At 44.9% G+C, this 20,479-nt stretch overlaps 1 protein-coding gene across 2 annotated transcripts; it reads right to left on the reverse strand.

The window, feature by feature from the left end:
• Positions 1 to 495: 495 nt before the first annotated feature.
• LOC127607450 (paxillin-like) lies at positions 496 to 19,680 on the reverse strand. Of its 2 annotated transcripts, XM_052075779.1 has the most exons (14): positions 19,407 to 19,680; positions 9,189 to 9,382; positions 9,020 to 9,075; positions 8,371 to 8,507; positions 8,090 to 8,285; positions 7,877 to 8,021; positions 6,297 to 7,553; positions 5,385 to 5,654; positions 4,856 to 5,152; positions 3,663 to 3,821; positions 2,810 to 2,983; positions 1,938 to 2,019; positions 1,702 to 1,850; positions 496 to 1,624 (listed from the first exon to the last, which is right to left on the reverse strand). In XM_052075779.1, the coding sequence occupies exons 1-14, from the start codon at positions 19,417 to 19,419 to the stop codon at positions 1,358 to 1,360; spliced, it is 3,396 nt and encodes a 1,131-aa protein (XP_051931739.1). In that variant the 5' UTR covers positions 19,420 to 19,680; the 3' UTR covers positions 496 to 1,357. The 2 variants fall into 2 exon arrangements, with proteins under 2 accessions (XP_051931739.1, XP_051931740.1); XM_052075780.1 differs by lacking the exons at positions 4,856 to 5,152; positions 5,385 to 5,654; positions 6,297 to 7,553 and having other exon boundaries at positions 19,407 to 19,665.
• Positions 19,681 to 20,479: the final 799 nt, after the last annotated feature.

Raw genomic sequence — 20,479 nt, forward strand, 5'->3', positions numbered from 1 at the left:
CGTGCTACCTGTTACTGTATACGGCTAGAACTACCGCGTTTTCTCGCGATAGTGGTACAGTATCGCGATAGCTACACTTCTCGCGATAGCTACACTTCGAAAACCACTAGTTTACAATGTTCATTGCTTACGGCCTGTTCTATTAAGCGGAGATCTGTTCTACTAAGCGGAGTATCTTTATAGGAAATTGCATTAGGCAAATCGGTTCCAGAGCCTTTTGCTCTATTAAGCGGATTACTCTATTAACCGGTGTTCTATTAAGCGGAGTGCACTGTATTTTCATCAAAACAGCGACAAAACACAGTTCTGTCAAAGGATCGAGATATCAATTTACTGTCGATTCTCTTTGTGATGTCTGGTTGTTAGTGCTTATAAAACTATAAATGACATTGGCATGCACTCGCATGAACCATTTCTTCTTTTTTTTTGTATTCAATGGTGATCAATTCAAAATTGTAAAAATCTGAAGCGATGCATTCTTTGTCCTGATAAGAATTTGTTGCAATTCTAGAAATTGTGCATGAATGCAGATGTAAAATATCTGCATTTCCTTTTTTTAATTTAAATTGCCTCACTCAATAGTCAAACATCATAAAGCGTGACCTATTTCAAAGTGAATGGCACAATAATAAGGGGAAAAAAATAGGGGCGATAAGGGGCGGTGGTATAAAATAACCCATGTACAAGAGTCACCAGTAGGTTATCAACTTACATAGATTACACCTTAAGTTGTAAAAAGGTACCTAAGCACCTCAAGCCAGTAAACATAGGATCTCTTTTCTTTTTGACATTAGAGTAGAAAAATTATTTGGAAAAAACACACTAGATAGTAAAATTCACCATGTGACAATCCCATCAAGAGATCTGTGTTTGGAGAGTGCAAAGACAACAACTGCTTGGAGGTTTTGTTGATGTCATTCACACCAATTGGCCACACAAATTGCCCTAACAGCTCTGCACACTCCATTCAGTTAAGCGGCTGACTCAAACTTCCAAAAGACTGTTTGAACACAGGCGGATCATGTGGTTTAAAGTCTCGTTCTGTACTTGGGGGAATCCAACCGTTAATACGGCGACATTCACCCTTCGACGCGTATTAAACTTACACGACACACGAGCGGGACCATGTGTTCTTTTGTTGCGTGACACGATTATGACTTTAAAAAAAAATCTCTTTGGGCTGGCTCATCAAACACCCTTAGCCAAATTCCTGAGTTTGGACAGGCAAGAAAATCCTTTCGGTGTCAGAAGTCGCAAACAGGAAATTGTAATCATGTGACCCACCGTGTCTCAGACTCATGCGTGTGGTAGAAAAACAATTGTGTGCGTTGTAGAAGAGCGAGGAAAGGTGCACAGTCTAGCTGAAGAGTTTGATAAAGCAACTGTGGCAGTAGGGCTTGTCATTCTGCTCCTTGAAGGTGCCCTTGTTGAGCTGCTTGAGGCAGAAAGCGCACACAAAATGTTCCGGGTGAAACTTTTTGCCCATGGCTGTGATGCAGCGGCCCGTGATGGCCTTCTGGCAGCCCGAGCACAGCGAGCCGCGGCGCTCGTGGTAGTGCGCCTCGCAGTACGGCTGACCCTCGTGGTCAAAGAAGCTGCCGTTTATGAACGGCGTGAAGCACTCCTGCAAACGACAGCGTGCAATCAAATGACCGGGCTTTATTTATACGTCAAGTGGACGGGGTGAGTCGAGGCTCTCACCCTGCAGACGAAGCATTCGGGGTGCCACAGCGAGTTGAGTGCGGAGATGTAATTGTCCAGAATGGCTCGGGCGCAGCCTCCGCACTTAGGAGCAAATATGTCAAAGTAGTCCTTCCTGCAGAAGGCCTTGCCATCCTTCTCGTGAAACCCTGCACGGAAGCAATGATTCACACTGACGATCCCGCATGTTTTTTTCATAACTCCAACCTGAATCTATTCATAGAGTGCTCGAGTACCTTCTGGCCCAAAGAAGTCTCCACACTGGGCACAGAAGAAGTGCTCGGGATGCCAAGTCTTGTCCAAAGCAGTCACCACTTTCTGTGAGACAACAACAACAACAACCTTGGTCAGTTTGTCCAATTTTGGAAACCAGTAAGGGATCTTTTATCTTGTGAAAACAGTCCGATGGGTAAACTAACACATTACCTCAGCACATAGAGTATAAATAATGTGCATATTATAACCTCACCACTAGGGGGGGCATGGTTACAAAAGACCAACTGCTGTACTCCTACACGAAACAAATCAGAGGAAACCCACTAATGTACAATTAGGCAAATTATGCGTGTGTGTGTGTACACACTCTCTCCAATAACATCAGAATACACTTGCATAATATATTGTGGCTGTACAGTGAAAAACACATGAGTCCATTTTTGTCATTTTTTTAACCTTCATTTCACAATATTAATCCAAAGATTTTGATCTAGCTTTTGCATTGGGGCTCACTGGATTGAACATTCTAGATTTGTACGGCTATAGATTCATGCCAGTTGCTTTTGAAAGACGTCAACTGTGGATGTGTCAAACAATCTCTGAGGCGGCGGATTGGAAAATCTTGGGAGTGACTAATGTTGGGCATTCCCTGGTTAAAGTCCGCTGACTACTTCCACTCCCATGGGCACTGGAGCACTCGTGTATTGTGTGTGTGTGTGTGTGCGCTAATCATGGAAAAAAAAAAGACATGAATGCGTCTGTCTATACCACACAAGAAGTCACTCATCCATGAATGGCCATGTTCCATTAGCCTCGGAATAAATAACTAAACAATATCCACGCAGTCTACAGTAGGTTATGGCATGAGTGCGTCCATGAATGCATTACTAACATCCAGGATGGGCCCGTTACAGTAGTGGCATCGCGGCGAGAAAAGACTGTGATAGTCTTTCTCGCAGTAAGGTTGCCCCTCGCGCTCAAAGAAGTTCCTGGAGCCGATCTCGTCCTGGCAGTGGGTGCACACAAAGTGCTCGGGGTGCCACGTTCTTCCCATGGCAGTCACCACCTGAGGGATTAAGCGCACAAAAGATTTCATGACGATGAGCTGTAAGGGAGAATGCCCTGATAGGAGAGAAAATGTTAACTTACAAAGCCCTAAAGCGGGCATGTCCAAAGTCCGGCCCGCGGGCCAAATCCGGCCCGCGGTCGAATTTCATCCGGCCCTCGGCCCCTGTCATAAAATCAGTGCCGTCTGGCCCGCAGGTTGGGCGCAATGGAACACGTGTTGCATTGACTGAGATCTCGTAGACTGGTGAGTGATGTTTCATAGAGTACTGCTTCCCTCTAGTGGCTAAATGAGTAATAGCATTCACTAAATGAGTAATAGCATTTAGACACTAGAGGGCATCACTCACGAGTTAACAAGACATCACTCCGTGTTTATATTGACTGATATGTCATATTTCAAATGATCCTTGCAGTTGTGGATATGTGTATTGCTTGTTCATTTCCCTGTTGTTCAGATAATCGGCAACTTCAAATAATCCTCATTGGCATCCGAGAGCATTTAATGATTATGACCTAATCACATTTTATGGAGAATTTATTTTCGCCTTGGGTACATTTAGCGTGTAGTCAAGCTGGTGTACTGCAGTCGTACATGAATGTAGTTACATCAGACGGGTTGCTATTGACGGTGTGCAAGTTTGACGCGTTTGTACATCAGTGTATATGGAATCACCGACCTGTCCAACTATGGGCTTCTTGCAGGCACCACAGACGCCTTTAGCCACAGTCTGGACTCCCAGTCTGTTCAGGTCGGATTGCAGGCTCCCCAGCATGTTGTCCAGTTTATTGGCGGGCTTCGGTGGTCCGGTGGGAGAAGTCATTCCCTGGGACTGGATCTGACGGACATTGTAGAGATTTAGTATGCGGGGTTAAAAAAAAAAATTGGCAAGAAAAGGGCAAACTCTCTTTTCTGCGTTTGTTGGCTGTATCCCGAAACGAAATAAATAACTAACATTCGCGTGAAGTCCTCCTCCTTGAAAACCTTGAATTTCCAATTTCATAAAAATCTAAGATATAAAACGTAAGGGCGGCATGGTCTCCGACCGCTTAGCACATTCACCTTATAGTCCGGAGGGTTCGATTTCGGTGCTCCTGTGTGGAGTTTACATGTTCGCCCCCTCCCTGCGTGGGTTTTGTCTGGGTACTCGGGTTTTCTCTCACGTTCCAAAAATGCGCACGGTAGGTTAATGGAACAATCTAAAATGTCCTTCGGTGTGAGTGTGAGTATGAATGCTTGTTTGTCTTGATTTGTCTATGGTAGACCTCGCACGAAGACGGCTGGGATCGGCTCCAGCACACCCGCGTCCCTCGTGAGGATAAACAGATCGGATAATGGATTACGTGTGGCTTTTTTGGACTGAGGTTACTGAAGCTAATATTATGATGATACAAATGTACACTGTTCTGACCGTCTTTAAGCTATGGCATCGTTTAATGAGTGTTCAGTGAGAATGGCTTTACGTGGAGCGGTAAATGCGGCCTCATATTGCAGATGAGGTTTCAGTCGCACCGCAAACCAACCCATTCCTGCACATGGCCAGTAGGTGGAACGCTCAACTTGCCTCTAAGCTCTTAAAACTCCACTCAGAACACAGCAGTCTGGGCGCGGTCATACATCAGAATTAGAAAAAGGGTCTCGGTAATCTGGAGCCTGGGTGTCAGCGCCACTCATAACCTGGACTGACTGGGTTTCGGGTTATCGGTTTTCAGCTTGCTGCCAAAAACAGACCTAAGGATCAAACGACCCCTTGGCTGCCATAAATACCGAAAGTATAAACTTGCGATGTCACGAGCAAGCAAATTTGAGTACTTTTAAGGGACACTAAATGGAATGACTTTAGCAAAAAGGTGAAGAGAGGGGCAACCATGCCTGCATAGGTGGGAAGAGGGCGTCATACTCGGTCTGACAGGTCACCGATACAAAAACCTTGGGGGGTAGAGGTGGTGTGATGGGCTTGGGTGGGGGGCTTGGCGATGGAGGGGCCTGCACGGGAGGAGGCGTGGACTCCCATGGGGGAGGAGTAGGCTCCTCGGGAGGCGTCGGAGGGGGTGGGGGTAGCGGCGGCGGGGTCTGTTTTACTGGAGGTATCTTTTTGGGAGTTGCGGGGGACTTCGGAGGGGAGAGGACTTTTCTCTGAGGGACAGGAGACTCGGGAGGGATGATGATCTGGAAGAGGGGGGTGAGAAAGGAAATGGCAAAGAAGAGCGAGGAAAGGAAAGCACAGCAAATAAGGAGGAAGAAGAAGAAACGGTAGAAAATGGCAGTGACAAAGTAAAAAGTTGCCACTAAATCAGGTGAAAGGTCACAAAGGAATCTTTTCCACTTATTTCCCAGATCATTCAGCCATTTTAGATTTGAACTGGATGTCATCATGCCGCTCTGCGTTTCTAACGTCTACCTTATCCACCGGTGGCAGGGCCCTTTCTTTGCGTATTCGCTGCGGGTTTGACATCACGACGACTCCTTCCGTCAGCCACTCCTCCGGCGGTTGTTTACGCCGGCGTCGCACCCGGCCGATCCCCAATTTCCCCTCCAGCTCCTCGATGAGCCGATCTTGCGACTGACTCTTATTCACGATGACCGGTCCCATTTTACGCCGCACGACTCCGTCCTTGTACATGGGATGCACGTTGGACGTCTCTTTGGTGCGACGTATAACCGACTTGAGCTGGAAGAGTAGATGGTAGCGGTGGAGGTCGTGCCGAATTCCAAGTTGGGTTTCAAGCACAGGAAGAACAATCAAGCGCACCCGAATTATGCCGCTTTCAAAATGCTCTGCATGTATCCCCAATTGAATTTCTTGCCGCAGAAAACGTCACTCTCTTCCGTCATTGCAAAAAACCAAGCCGCTCGCCACGGTTAAGTGAGGCATGGCATGCCGAAGACTCAAGACAATAGCGATGCATCACAAAGCGCTTTCGCAAGCCAAGGCCAGGCTGAGCATGAAGGGCAATGTATCCTGTTATCTAAAAAAAAAATTTTCACTGGCAAAAGTTACAATCTTGACGTTTGCATCATTGCGTAAAGGTCACAGGCGAGGTCCCGCGGCAAACAGAATTGTTGACTCAGGCGAGTGGGAGCATGCAGTCATCCTATTAGTAATTCTTTCGACATCAGCCACAAGAAACCCGTCCCTTGGGAGCCTGTTGCAATTCTTTTGCATTGACACTCCATGCATCACACCACACTGGTTCTACTTCGACAAAGCCTGTGTCGAACTGCAGGAACGTTCCCGGATATTTTCCGACTGTTGCTTATTGATTTACTTCATGCCATCTTATTTTTGGAGCCGATTTGATGCGTGTCCTACTTGGCCAGAAGCTGACAAACGCTCGATGGCAGACGGCTGCAGCGTTGGCAGATCCAACGTTGCATCTGGTGTCCCCGGGCTGGTGGAGGGGGTGAAACACTCATCGATCCAACTGGCTTCAGTCATTGGTGTCAGGGTCCCCTCTCGGCTCGCATCCAGGTAAGTGGCGTCATCTTCATCCCATGGTCCGCTCTCATCCCCGGGCGAAAGACAACTGGGCGGTTGCTTTTCATCTGGTTGAGTCAAGTCGAGTGCTAGAAGTTGATCTAAGGCATTATCCAATACAGGCTCCCGGCACGGCCACGAGAGCTCCATTATTTCACTCGGCTGATATGTGGTTGTAGGGGAAGATGAACTACTCCTCGTATCTGCAAGTGCGTAGGTCCTTTTGATGACTAAAGCAGGACTCCTTGGAGCTGTACTTTGGCTTTTTCGAACTGTTGCTGGACTCGAAATCTTTGGACGTATTACTGGCTGTGCAGTCTGAGGGACGAATTCTGGAGTACAACTTTTGGTATCGGTTTGTGAGACATCGAGGACAGTCACTGGACTCGCAAGCTTTGGGACTGGACTAGAGAGCCTTGGAATTGAGACTGGACTCTTGGGAACATGGCTTGAAACCTGTCCTGATAGTTTTGGAACAGTGACTGGGCCGTTCGATATTGGCGATGATTCTGGAGTTGTTGCCGTGACTGGACGTTCTTTCTTTTCAAGTACCTCTTGGCCAGGGTGTGCAGGTTCTGGACTGTAATCTTTAGGACTGGAGCTTAGACTCGAAGTTAGACTAGACTGTTTGGACAAACTAAGTGTAATTGGGATAGAAACATCAACTGAACAGGGTTTCCGAGCAGCAGGGCCTGAACTGAAACTGCGTGAATTCTTTCCAAGTGAACTTGAGGCTTCATTAGCAGAGACTTGATTGACCGATGGACTGGATGAGCAACCGAGTTCGGTTTCAATGAGTTGCTCTGGCGTACTCGAACCACGGAAGCTCTCAAAACAGGAGATCTCTGAAGTGACAACGCCGCCAACTTCTTTTCTGGACGTTGCAACCGTGACAGTCGAACCAGCGGTCAAGGTAGGGCTTGAACAACCGTCTTCATCTATGTGGAGTTCCAATGGATGAGGAGTACAGGGGGGTGTGGTGCAACAAGATAACGTATCAATATCCACACACGAGTCGATTTGGGTAACTGTGGACCGAGAGTCAGGAGTTATCATCGGTGAGTCCGCAGGGTATGAAGGGTCTACCACTTCCTGGTTCATTGACAGTTGAGAGCCAGATTGCCCATAACACATACATACGTACACACAAAGACACACACAGTGATAGAGAAAAGAAAAACAGATCAAGAAAAATGGACTGAGATGAAGGGAACAGAAGGTGAAGTCAAACAAACACGTAAATCAAGTGCGGGCATACAGTCGTTAACGTTTTCCATTTTAACTCATATGGCGATTCGATTTAGAATTGTATCTCGAGTTTTCAAATCATGAGCTTCAATAATATCATTGCAATGCATGATATCATTGTTCTCAAACGAATACATTCAAACGTATTTTTTAAAAAAAATGCTCACATTGCTTTGGACTTTGAAGTCCGACAGGGAGGCCATCAGCTCGTCGAGCTCCCGTGTGGCCGAGGACGCGGACATTCTCGCTTGTTGTTGTCCTTGTGTTTCCTGTCCATCAATCTGCCCATCCGATACCAACAAGGGAGTCGGACTAAAGGAAGAACGGTTCCCATTCAATTGTTGACCTTTCACAACAATGTTTCACGTCATTTCTCTCACCTGGTTGAGGGCACGGAGCTCTCCAGCTCATCCAGAAGACTCTCCACGCTTGGCCGTACATCTTCTATTCCCCGAACCGCAGCACCGCGTTTGGGCTTTTCCAACAGCGGTGGCGAGTCCTGGGATGGAACGGACACTCCGTTCTCCTGAATACTTTGGACCACGATGCCAGCAGGCAGTGGCGGGGGTGCCTCTTCTATTGACCAAAATAAGATATTGACGCTTAAATTGCTGTCATTTGAAATCGTGAAGAGTTGGATAAAAACGGTGAACGGGCACACCTTCAGTAGGGAAGGCGGTGGTGCTTTGCTGGACGGAGTTGAGTTCCAGCAGCAGGCGGTCCAGCTCTGACAGGTTGTTGCCAAATGACTGGTTAATGGCAGGTGAAGATTCACTGCTCTTCTGCTTATTAGGAAAACTGCACATAAAGCGGAGACCTTCAACATGGATTCACAATGTCACAATGGCCAGAACATCATCATCAAAAACAATGTATCCGAAGTTCAAATTTGAACACCGTTTTTGCGGTTTATGTTCCAACCAGGGCGGCCCGGTAGTCCAGTGGTTAGCACGTTGGCTTCACAGTGCAGAGGTACCGGGTTCGATTCCAGGTTTGGCCTCCCTGTGTGGAGTTTTTGCATGTTCTCCCCGGGTCTGCGTGGGTTTTCTCCGGGTGCTCCGGTTTCCTCCCACATTCCAAAAACATGCGTGGCAGGCTGATTGAACACTCTAAATTGTCCCTAGGTGTGAGTGTGAGTGCGAATGGTTGTTTGTTTCTGTGTGCCCTGCGATTGGCTGGCAACCGATTCAGGGTGTCCCCCGCCTACTGCCCGGAGACAGCTGGGATCGGCTCCAGCACCCCCCGCAACCCTAGTGAGGATCAAGCGGTTCGGAAGATGAATGAATGAATGTTCCAACCAAGTGTTTTACCTGTACACGTGGTCCTCTTCTCCAGGGTGTTGAGGTGGACTGCCGGTTTCTCTGGACTGAAGCGAGAGAGTCACACATGAATTAGTCCGTTGACTTTAGTCCATTTAAATGAAGGTACACTCTTTCACCGTGACCGACCTCAGTTCATCTTGAGAGTTAAAATACTTACGAGAGCATTTGCGTCTGCTTCCTGGATTCCATTGAGTGTTTTCTCAGAGGGATTGGGTAGGCCTTGGGGTGAAAAGCCAACGTCTTGCTGGGCCTGACCTCCGACAGGGAGGGAGTAGGCCGTCTCATCAGACAGGAAAAGTGGACCTTTGGAAATGTGGGATGTCGTGGATTCGAGGTCTGCCAACAAAGCATCTACGGAAACACAGAATGAAGATTTTGTATTTTAGTTAATACAACAAAATACTCTAGAGTGTCCATGATTTATTTTTGAACATTTTTTTTTTGCACACTCAAACACAACAGATACACACTTGTGGGGAAGATGAGTGTAAGCTCTCAACTTTGAAGCATTCACACTGTCATTTACACTTGAGTTATTCATTGACCCTCATCTGTTTGGAGTCTTTTCAATGTGCCTACCGGTAAAGTGTCTTCTCCGCTCCATTATAGCAAGCACGTGCCGCAATGTAAAAACTTGGAGGCAATGACGATGCACAGAAAAAGAAAGTAAATCATTCGCAGATGATACAGTAAACTGTGATACTACACTCTATACCTGGGCTTATTATAGCATACCCCTTCAACCACAGCGGTGTTTTATTTCTCTTGCAAGATTTCATAAAGGCTTTCAAAAAAAAAAGTCCAATATTTAAGAAATGAGGTCACAAAGTCTCACACGAAACATGTATTTAAGTATAAATAAAGCACAACAGATGAGTTAATGAAACATTTTGGGGAAGGGTGTTTACAAAACAGATACAGTATAAAGGGGGGGAAGGCACTCAATTTAATGGTAGGGCCATCTTGGGTTCACCTCACAGCACTGGCATGCCAGTACAAACTTAGCTACTCGTCCCAAGTGAGAACGCCAAGCCCGCAAAAGACAACTGACAGAAGTCTTCCAACTTTGGCACATTACTCACGGGAGAGATGATGAGGGAACTTAAGTCGAATAGAGAAAAGTGGTCCTCACGTGGGAACCTGAACGATCATTTGGCTGAGCCTGATCACATTAGAAGAGTTATAATGCATGTAAGTAAGCTCTACAACCATGAATTGTCACCGTTGCTGGTTTTATTTTTTTCAAAATTTAGTTTTCACATTAAAACAAAGCCAATTACACACAACTTCAAGTCCATGAAATACCAATGAATTAAAAGCAAGTGAACAATTAAAGATCCACCATTTGTCGATTCGTGACCTTTGGCATAGAGTAAGCCAAGCAATGACAAAAAATAAATACAAAAATTAACAGCCCTATCAATCCCTCTTTCCACCATGACTCCGTTCTAGTAAAACTTTGAACAATTGCTGTTTGGCCTTCTATGGGATCCTGGCAGGCCACTCGGCATCAAACTCGGTCTTTAAATACAACAGCAAGATCACAAACTGTAACATTAGGAACATCTGACGACCTGGAAACCAACGCTCAGAATAGCACTGTGTCATCAGACGGTAAGGAGCGGAGCCATAGCGTATCCACTCGGACCGAGCGAGCACTCGCATGTATGGCGTGGCTCACATGTCACTAAACTACAGAGGGATGCAGAGCAGAGATTCCACTGTGGACAGTCACACCGCCCACTGTGACATTGCGGACTGCAAAATTGTGTTACGCTGCCGAAGCCAAACCTTTGTGAGTGGTGGGGAAAAAAAAACAATACAATCGCCTCTCACATCAAGATCTGTACCCATCATGCATCAGTACGAGGGGAAGTCAACGTTGTTGTAGTATTGGTTTTAGACAAGATGCGTTTGTGTGGTTTCCCCGTGTTCAAACAAGACAAAGATAAAAATATCGATTCTTCAATACACTGCAATACTTTCCCACGCGATACACTGTCGATTCAGCAACTCTGGTCAGTGGAGGACACTTGCAATGTCATTTACGTTGTACGGACGAAAGCAGCGTTTGACCTCAACAATGCCTAGCCCGAGTTTGATCCATTTTGACATCGGCCACTAATTTGTGAGATGTGCAAAAATTGTGACACTGCAATATCGACATGGGGCCGAAAAAGATCTTTAAGGTGGTGTCATCGAAAACGATGCAACATAAATGTGACTGGAAAAGGCCATAAAAACTCCTGCTGCTGTCAGAACAAAGCTGAACCGCAGCCGCCGAAGATCTCAGTCAACAGATGTTAGTCCAGATGGTTTGCACTGGGGATGCTAATCAAATTAGCTGCGCATCTGAACTGGCTTTACCCTTCGCTGAAAACAATTTTCAGCTGCAAAATAAGTTAGTGCTGAAAGATTAACCCTTAGGCAACACACAATTTTAATTGCCCGACATGACAATGTGGGTGGTGGATGAAATGTGCAGATTATCCATAAAGTGGCATGAATAACATGGTAAACAAAAATCAAATGGAGCAGTTTGGACGGAGTGATGAGTATGTTTTGAAGCGTGTCTCTTCACTGAACGGCGTGCTCCGGCCCATCCACCAACTACACAAATACAGAGGTGTGCCAGTTTCCTCTGCCAAGAGGACAAACGCGTATTCTCCTGTGGCCCAAAAAATTTACCTCCAGTAAAGAGAGAAAAATCACAAGAGCCCTCAAAAATCATCAGGTTCCAAAAAAAATAATCGAAGAAAAACTAAAGAGAACATGAACTAAAGAACACCAAAAATGATGAGGACGCAGTTAAAAGTTAAATGACCAACATTTTTATTCTTTATTCTTTGCTTTTTACATGATGCACAACTCTCATTTATTGTGCAATAATCTAATGGCAACGTGTTTGTTACATATTTTGATGCATTTTTATGCTTCATAAAACATTTATGTCTGAATTTTGAGGGGCTTGGAACGAATTAGGGCATTTACATGGAAAACGCGTCTACTTACATTTTTTTTTTATTTTTTTTTAGGTGAAGAAATTTCTTCCAGAACATTAATTTCGTAAGTAGAGGTACCACTATATATTGTTATTTTACTTTGTAACTAACCGAATCTCTGATTGTTCTTTTAAGTGACATTTAAAGTTGAGTTGAATAAATGCTACATGTTTAATTAAATCAATGAATAACTTTTTTAAACATTATGACTTCAAAATGATCTCGATTGTACATTTTTTAATCGGCCGATCAGAATCTGCTCATGTTTAAAATGTAATCACAACCGCACAACGGGCTTGGCACAATGACGCGCGGCAATGAGACGGTGAGTGAAACTGCGAAAGTGTCTACGGGCACAGCTCTCAGGGCTACAACGTGAGTTGATGCAGAACCGAGGAGACTCCCTTCCTCTCAGATGAACGGTATGCATTTTAATTACACGGACATTGCTTCATGCGGGCGATCATCACGGGAGAGCAAAAGAGGAAGTGAGGGGAAGATAAAATGGGACTGACGAGATCTGAGCAGCAGGAGAGCGGATGAAAAGGAACAGGATTTTTTAAAAAAGGAGGGAGGGGGTGGGCGGGGGAACTGCAGGAAAGAAGGGTATGGAAAGAGAACCATATAAGGAGTCGACTGTGAACAATGCTGTGGCGAACTACAGTAAGAGCAGCTCAAAAGACAGAATATGAAGGTTAATTGCAGATATTAAGTCCGGACAAGGACGGCAAAAGAGACGCGACGCCCGGTGTCATCTTGACATCGTACATGACACGCATCTCAGCTAATGCGAGCACGCAACAGATTTGATAAAGTCAAGATTGTGGCTGATAGTGGTTTGTTTGGGGTGGGGGTGAAGGTGTTACCAAGAGAAACATGTTGTTGAAAACTGCACAGGAGTGATGTTGAGTTTCGGGCTGAAACTAAAATAGGGCTGCCTTTCTTGCTCAAGGCAAACAAGAAAAAAATGGCTTCATCTTGGAAGTTTCTAAATGTCATGACATTTAAAGTAAGACTGCTCTAATATCAAACCCTCTTTCCGTTTGCGCTTGACTCATTCCTTTGATTCTTCTCTGCATGTTCGACGCGGCTAATAGAAATTCCTGACATGCCGCGGCTCGTCGTCGAGTGCCGAACAACCGAACGAGATAGCTTCAAGGGGCAGCGCCAGACGTGTGTTAAAACAAAGCGGGTGAGCGTATAATGCGATAGGACAGCCTTTCGTGTTATGTTGTGAGTGACACGGCCTGTTGGTGCTAACACACAATGAATACCAACGCCAGGGTTTGGACCACAACAGGAGCTTGTGAGTCGTGCACTTGATGCCCCCCCGCGCGACTGACAGTAGACAGGACTTTTTCCCCCTTACTATAAAACACAAGTGCAACAATGAGACAACAAAAATATGTTGAGGAGCCTCATCGCTTGCAACCCCCCCCCCCCATCATTTCCATCCCAAATTAATTTCCAAACAGGACACCACACCATTCCCACTTCCCTTACAGTTTCAGCCGTGCAACCGAAGGGCCACACTCGGTTGTTCTTGAATAGTTGACTTTGAAGCGTACGTTTGACAGACATGCACTCACACTCCCCACCGATAAGACGCAACAGGTGACGCGTGGACGACGCCCTTCAGGAAGTCCAAACGACGGCGTAGTTTATGAGCTGCTGAAATGAGGATTTTTCCTACAATTCAGAGGTCAGGTGACTAGATTTTCGTGTTTTTTGAAATGACATGTTGACCACTAGTTACGAGCGGATAATGTGGTACTTACATGATTTATGCATATGATATTGATACTTAATTCTGCTTAAAATGACAAATCTACATCAGTAACTTGCTATGATGTCAATGAAATGATTAGGAAATTTGGTCGGAAAGTCTCATGGGAGCAGAACCACCAAAAAAAAAATTTAAAAAATTGGAGGGCCTAACTTATCTTTGAGATTTTGGCCAACGCTGAATTGGCAGGGAATGAAATCATCATGATGTGTGGGTGGGGCATGGCAGTGAAAGTTTGTTGATTTGGCACGAAACACAAAACTCGAATAAGTCCGAGGCACAAGGTCCGACCGAACGTCTTGTGTGTGTTGACAGAGCCCGCCCTTTGCGAGACTGATAGGCACTCCCCTCGATGCAATAACTCTGCTTCTGACACTCTAATATCCTTCAAAGCTTACATCGTCTGTCTGGCACACGGCCCAATGACGGACGGGTATGGGGGGGTGCCCCGAGGGCTCTTCTTTAGATGATAAGCAAGCAGGAGGTTTAAATCACTGACGCCTGCCAATAAAGGACGTCACCACCCCAAGGGCCGATAAATTGTAGAGTGTGAGATTTTAATAAGAAAAGCGTTTTGAACGAATACTGGACAAGAGGAAAATTGATACATGAACGCAATTTTGGTCTGCGATGGGAAACTACAAATGTCATTGTGTCAGATGTATTTCAATGAAAAATATAGTTTGAGAAATTAAGAATTTTGTTTTGTTTTGTGGTGAGACTTGTGTGGAAGCTGGAGTGCATAAAACAATGGGGTGGAAAGATGGCCTGATATTTCTTTTTTCCCCTCCGACATCCAATCAGTTGAGTCTGGTTATGCATTTCCTCCAGTAAAGTAGGTCAGAGGCTCGGAAACAAGCTGCTCTCTGTCCCCTCCAGGAGGACAAGGACACAGGGAAGTGAAGTGAGAGGACAGTGACGGCAAAGCAGAAGCAAAGCACTCCCCTGGAAAACAATCAGCCGTGTGCGAAGCTGCGCCGTATCTGCCTGTAGGTGAAGGCGAATAATCTTCACGGGACTGCAAAAATCTTGATCGATATTCAATGATACATTTGGAGCTCAAGCCTATGTCGGCAATCAATAATTTCGACAATTAGGAACAGCCGCCAATAAAAATGCGACACAACAAGCGGCAAACAGGTGGGAAAACAATAGCCCTCGTCTTTGCTCGTCCCACTTGGCAGAGGGAATCTTTTATCTTTCCCCCATTAATCAAAGGCCTTTATCGCGGTGCCTTGATTAAACCTGCTGCCAACATTTTCTGATATAAGAGCCGCGGCTTATCTCACCCCGCACACCACAATGAACATAAACTCTCAGAACGTGCTGAAGACAAATTGTCAAGAGGAGTCACTGAATCATGGGGTCGACGCTAAAGGTTTTCCTTTGCGCAGCACGCCTGTTGGCGCGACCAATCTACTTCTAACCGGTGCCAGCTTGACACCGGAAGACTGATAAGGTGATACCGTTCAGAGTTCAACCATAATTTATGTGGCAATTGGAAAGGGGTGGGGGGGGGGGGGAGATCAAAAAGGAGAAATATGATGATGACTGTAGGGCAGGAAGAGGAACTGACAGTTGCTGCCGTCTCCTCTTCTAGCGCACGAAACAAACATCGCCAAAGACACAAACAAACGGTGTTGATAACTTAGCAGAACATTGTCAGAAACTATTGCTGGAAACACCTTGCAGTACCTAATGCTAATCGAAGGTAAAACTGCAGCTTTGCTTACATTTTGCCTTAGACCACTGGTGTCAAATGCAAGGCCCGGGGGCCAGATCTGGCCCACCACATCATTTTCTGTGGCCCGCGAAAGCAAATCAAAGATGTCAACATTCATGATGCTTGCTGAAAACCGGACCAAAATTTCAAATTCTTATATGTAATCAAGAGTGAGACTAAGTACAGTATTTTCTTGTTTCCAACCCCCTCATTACAGTAATACAATAGGTGAATAAATCGCTATTCTTGACTTCTTCATATGGTCATCACGGCCCTACAAGGGAAACTGGAACTAAAATCTGTCCGGCGACAAAAATGAGTTTGACACCCCTGCCTTAGACAAAGAGTTCTTTGATGGCCACCCCTTGAAAAATATTTTTGCTTTTTTATTCTCTCAAATTAGCCCTACTGTTTTGTAATGGACACATTTTCAGAAATATGCAGAAAACGAAATTTTTTCGGGGGGAGGTGTTATAATGCCATGCTTGAAAGGTAGACAAGCACTTTAAAAACCCAACGAGTCATCTAAAAACAATAAAGTCAATATGGCATTATATGTCCCATTTGAGTCTTCAAATACAACACGTATGTGTTAAGCATTAAAAATGTAAAAACTGTTTTTGTTTAAATACAAAATGCCTGTACAGTTAATATGCAGAAAAGCGACCCTGGAACGGTACAATTTCCATTATTTGTAACGGGGAACACAGACTCTGAATCTAAACAGGTCAAAGAGTCCCCTTTTTGAAATGAGAGGTTTTGCCGACTACATAAAAACTACCACACTCATGTGTGGTACACTCATCGAAGACTCCTTTTTTTTCCTTCGAGCTGTTTTTATTTATTGATTCTTGAAATGTAACATTAGCTTCAAAATCTGGTAGCCTGGAGGCACACGAGGGAAGCAGAGCACACATTTAGACACATTTTCGGATATGAGGATTTGCCCCTGTGGGCTCAGATACCTCACTGAGGAAGTCTACCGAAAAAGGGAGGGAGTGACTCACAGCATTTGTAACCTGCAGTGTTGGTTCGCGGCACACAATGCACTTGACTGCCACCACGGTACGGAGCTCTCTCATGGCACTTCCTGTCACAGATCATGCCCTTCGCAAGTCGAGGAGCAGCCACAACAAACAAGAGCTTACTAAAATCTGCCATGTACCCACAATGCAGCTAACAGATGTTAGCTTTTCCACATCACAGCCTGAATATGTGATTTATTATTTTACTGGTTTTGTTCCTACATCAAGCCACTAAGTACCAGGACCCACATGGCTGGCTGACGAGCTGTCACTGCTCACTAAGATTGTCCACACAAGCTAACTGTGATCTCAAGAGCATATGTGTGCGTGTGCGTGTGTGTGTGTGTGTGTGTGTGTGTGTGTGTGTGTGTTAAACAGATGGAGAAAACTCCGCAGGAATGAATGAAAGGGATTCCTGCAAAAAGTCACAAGTTACATTCATCCAGTGTGGGCTCGTACATAGAAGGGCAACGTTACTTGAAGTCCAACTCCAAAGAGGAAGTCAAGTTGTTTGATGGCAGACTTACAATATTACTGTCAGAAAATCTGACAAAATGGAGAGCAGAAATGAGGAAAAAACTTCCTTTTCATGCATTTAAAAAGTTTTTAAAAATGCTCTCAATATCATTATTATCTTTCCAAAATTCCTTTCACATTCCATAATCGGGTCTCATTTCTGCACATTTTGCCAAACGACCACCTATTAAAACAATAACTCCTACCTTTACATTTTTACACTTGGCAGGGCTATAAAAAGGAAAGCAAAAGTGAGTAAAACAATTCTCAAGTCACCACATGTCACTTCTGCAGCTTTTCTGTTGGCGTAAACAATTTGCCAACCTAAATTTAGAGACAAGACTTTCTAGGCTACATCAGTACTCATGTAAGAAGTACTCTATGAGAGACATTTCCAACGCTGCGGCGGCTGAGCTCTGGGGAGTTGCCTCACATCAAAACGCTGCCACTACAATGACAGTGTGGCAAATCACAATGACGAGTTAAAGATGAGAAGTAGTACACATCACACTCCGAGAAAGGAGTCCATTTGACAGCCGTGCCTTGTGCATCGCCTGAGTTTGACTTTGGCAGAAGAAAAGTGCGGAGGCGAGGTCAATGTAAGTTTGCCTTGAGCAATGTCACGGCATCACGAGAAGATTAAACACATCTGTGTCAACAACAAAGCAATTCAAATCATCGCTCCGCTCGATGGTTCCAGTTTCCCCGTCTTGAGAGAAAGCCGACGACCCAAATTTACAATCTGCATTGATCTACTCTGCCAGCTTTTAAACTGTCAATAGACAGTGGCCCGTGTGGCTGGCCACCTGGAGGCTTGAATGGAGAGAGGGTGCGTGAAGCAAGGAGGAGCATGAATTATGGCTGTGGCACAATGCTTTCATGTGGCTTGACTCCTCGCTCCCACGGCTGGGTCATACGACACATTCCAACAAATCCAGCGTGTACTCCTGTGCAGCCTGTTTAGGAGAATGCAAAGCTGCCTAGTGGGATCCGAGACCAAAGTGAAAGAGAGCAAAGAGAGGTGTCTTCGGGCCATTGGAAGGTTTCAGGTTGCTGCTGGCTCATCACTTGAAAAGAGGGACTCTTCTTGTCTGCTAAAAATACATAAAGGGGCTCTCATCTGGGTGGCGGTATGACATTTTCACCTCCCAAAGTGCAGTTTGGATAATTACAACCAGACAGCAGACAAAACACTAAGCCTGATACATACTACTACTCCATGTGAAACTATAACTTTTGAGACCGCGAGGCAAAAGCATTTTATTATTTACAACGCTGTGACGCGGACGTTTTACTGGGTTGCGTGAGACACTTTTTTTCTTTTTCTTTTTTAAGCAGCCACTTCAAGGAGAGCCATGTAAGCCAAAGGAGCTATCCGTGAACATGGAATGGATATAGAATGACTAATATTCTTTGTAAAGTCTCACTCCCACCACGTTAGCAACGACAGGCGTGGCCCTATCTGAATAGTAGCTCTGCTTTTGGACAGGAATGTCCAAATTATTTGAGTAAAACACTTGATGAAATGTCCATTTATATTGATTATCTTCATGCCAATGCAAAGGAAAACAAAATCCCTTCAGAAATTCCCTCTAAACATATCTTTAAGCAGCAGACTTTTAAATACACATTACAACAGCGTGGCAAAAAAGTCCCAACGTGCTGGTGGCTTAATTAGCCTACTTCCGAGGTTTTTAATTACAGCACAGTTTTTCCCGTTAACACAAGGGAGTAATTGACTTAAAATATTTACAGAGATCACACAAGTTACGGTCTGATCCTAAATAGAAATACAGTAACTGTTAACATGCGGTGCGAGTAACGGACTAAAAAGGAAATGTGGACGGCAGCATTCAACTCCAGCTGGGCTTGAACAGAAACGCACCACTGCCGTGACAATGTAGTTAATTATTGACTTTAAACACGTCTGGTTGTTTTCGTAGCCTGTGAATGCCAATCTTGCTCTCAATTTGTCGTCCACCTCCAGTCGAACCCCCAACACGAACAGCTTCTAATCAAATGTTACAATCAAATTACTAGCTGTACGCATTAAAAGTTCGAGGACCTGAAGTGGCGACTGTTTGTGAACACAAGAGAGCAACGGTGTGTAAAAATCCGTGGACTTTTCGTCACGTACCTGAAGGGAACATTTAATTAAATGTCCACACGGGGCCTTTTCTCAGCTTCGTACACAAACTTGGGACATATATACGTTTTATCACACAAACAAGGCCGCTTAACCAGGTATTTGGGTACACGAAGGCTGCTAAAGCGCCAGCGCACGCACGCATGTTATTGAAATGTTGCGTTAGGCTAGATTTACCTAAATCATCCATGTTGGCCGGAAATCAACGCTGTTGAAAGAAACCCCGCGACGTTCCCGCTCCGTCGAGCACCGTTTTGGGCTGGCCGCTCCTCCGATGTAGCGTCCGCTGGCTCAAATGTGCTGCACGGACGCAGCGAAGTTTTCAAGTTGCCCCTTCAGCACACTCCCTAACAGCACTCATCGCCAGATTGCCCCGGAGACGAGAATCTCCCGAGCAGTCAGAGCAGGAGCCAGCCCCCCTGCCTGCCAGACCGGCAGCCGCCCTGTAGCCCATCAGCTCAACACATAGGAGATTGCGCCATCTAGCGGCACACAAGGGAAATGGTGACCGTTGCTACCGTTGTCAACGAACACGGTTTTTGTCATTAATTGGTGAAGCAATACATTTGCATTTTTTTTACAAATTCACTTTGTACTGTATTAGAGACCTCTTAGAGCAGCGTTGGGCAACCTAAGACCCGTGGAGACTGACTCACCATGCAATCCTAAAATATCTCCATTTTAGCAATAGCCAGCCTGTATTACTGATTCATTGTTTTAAAAATTCCCATGCCATGCTTTTTTTCCTAACTGTAATTTCGACTATAATTACATTTTGATTATGTATGTCCATGCAGAAGAAGTAAGGTCACGCAGTTGTGTGAGCATTGTAGTTTATTTTACCTTACACATTAAGTATAATGAGCTTTTAAAAAAAAATATATATTGCACTGGACAAAAACTTCCAGATTAAAAAAACCCTATACAAATACAAAAACTAATAAAAATAAACAAAAATAAAAACGAACATTTTTTTTCGAAAAGCTAATGAAAAGTAACTGAATTATAAAAATAAAACTCAAAACAAAGTAAAAACTGACTACAATAGAAAATGTTGGTTCTGGCATTGCTGAATCGCCTTATAAACACCCGTGTCGTGGCTCTGAAACTACCTTAGAAGTTCGAAAAAGAACAACGTGAGGAAAAAGAAAAAAAAACATCCTTTAAAAATGCATTTTCTTTTTGAGTATGGCAGGTAAATTGTGACACGGATGAGTGGGTGGTATCCCATTGTGAGATTTCGCACCAGT

The sequence above is a fragment of the Hippocampus zosterae genome, chromosome 9, assembly GCF_025434085.1.
Source record: "Hippocampus zosterae strain Florida chromosome 9, ASM2543408v3, whole genome shotgun sequence".
Taxonomy (NCBI): Eukaryota; Metazoa; Chordata; class Actinopteri; order Syngnathiformes; family Syngnathidae; genus Hippocampus; species Hippocampus zosterae.

Excerpts from the sequence above, each read along its gene's own strand:
- LOC127607450 (XM_052075779.1), bottom strand. Across the intron at positions 2,984-3,662 it reads AGAAGCCCATAGTTGGACAG|GTGGTGACTGCCATGGGAAG; the intron begins GTCGGTGATTCC and ends TTAATCCCTCAG. Across the intron at positions 1,625-1,701 it reads CCGAATGCTTCGTCTGCAGG|GAGTGCTTCACGCCGTTCAT; the intron begins GTGAGAGCCTCG and ends TGTCGTTTGCAG.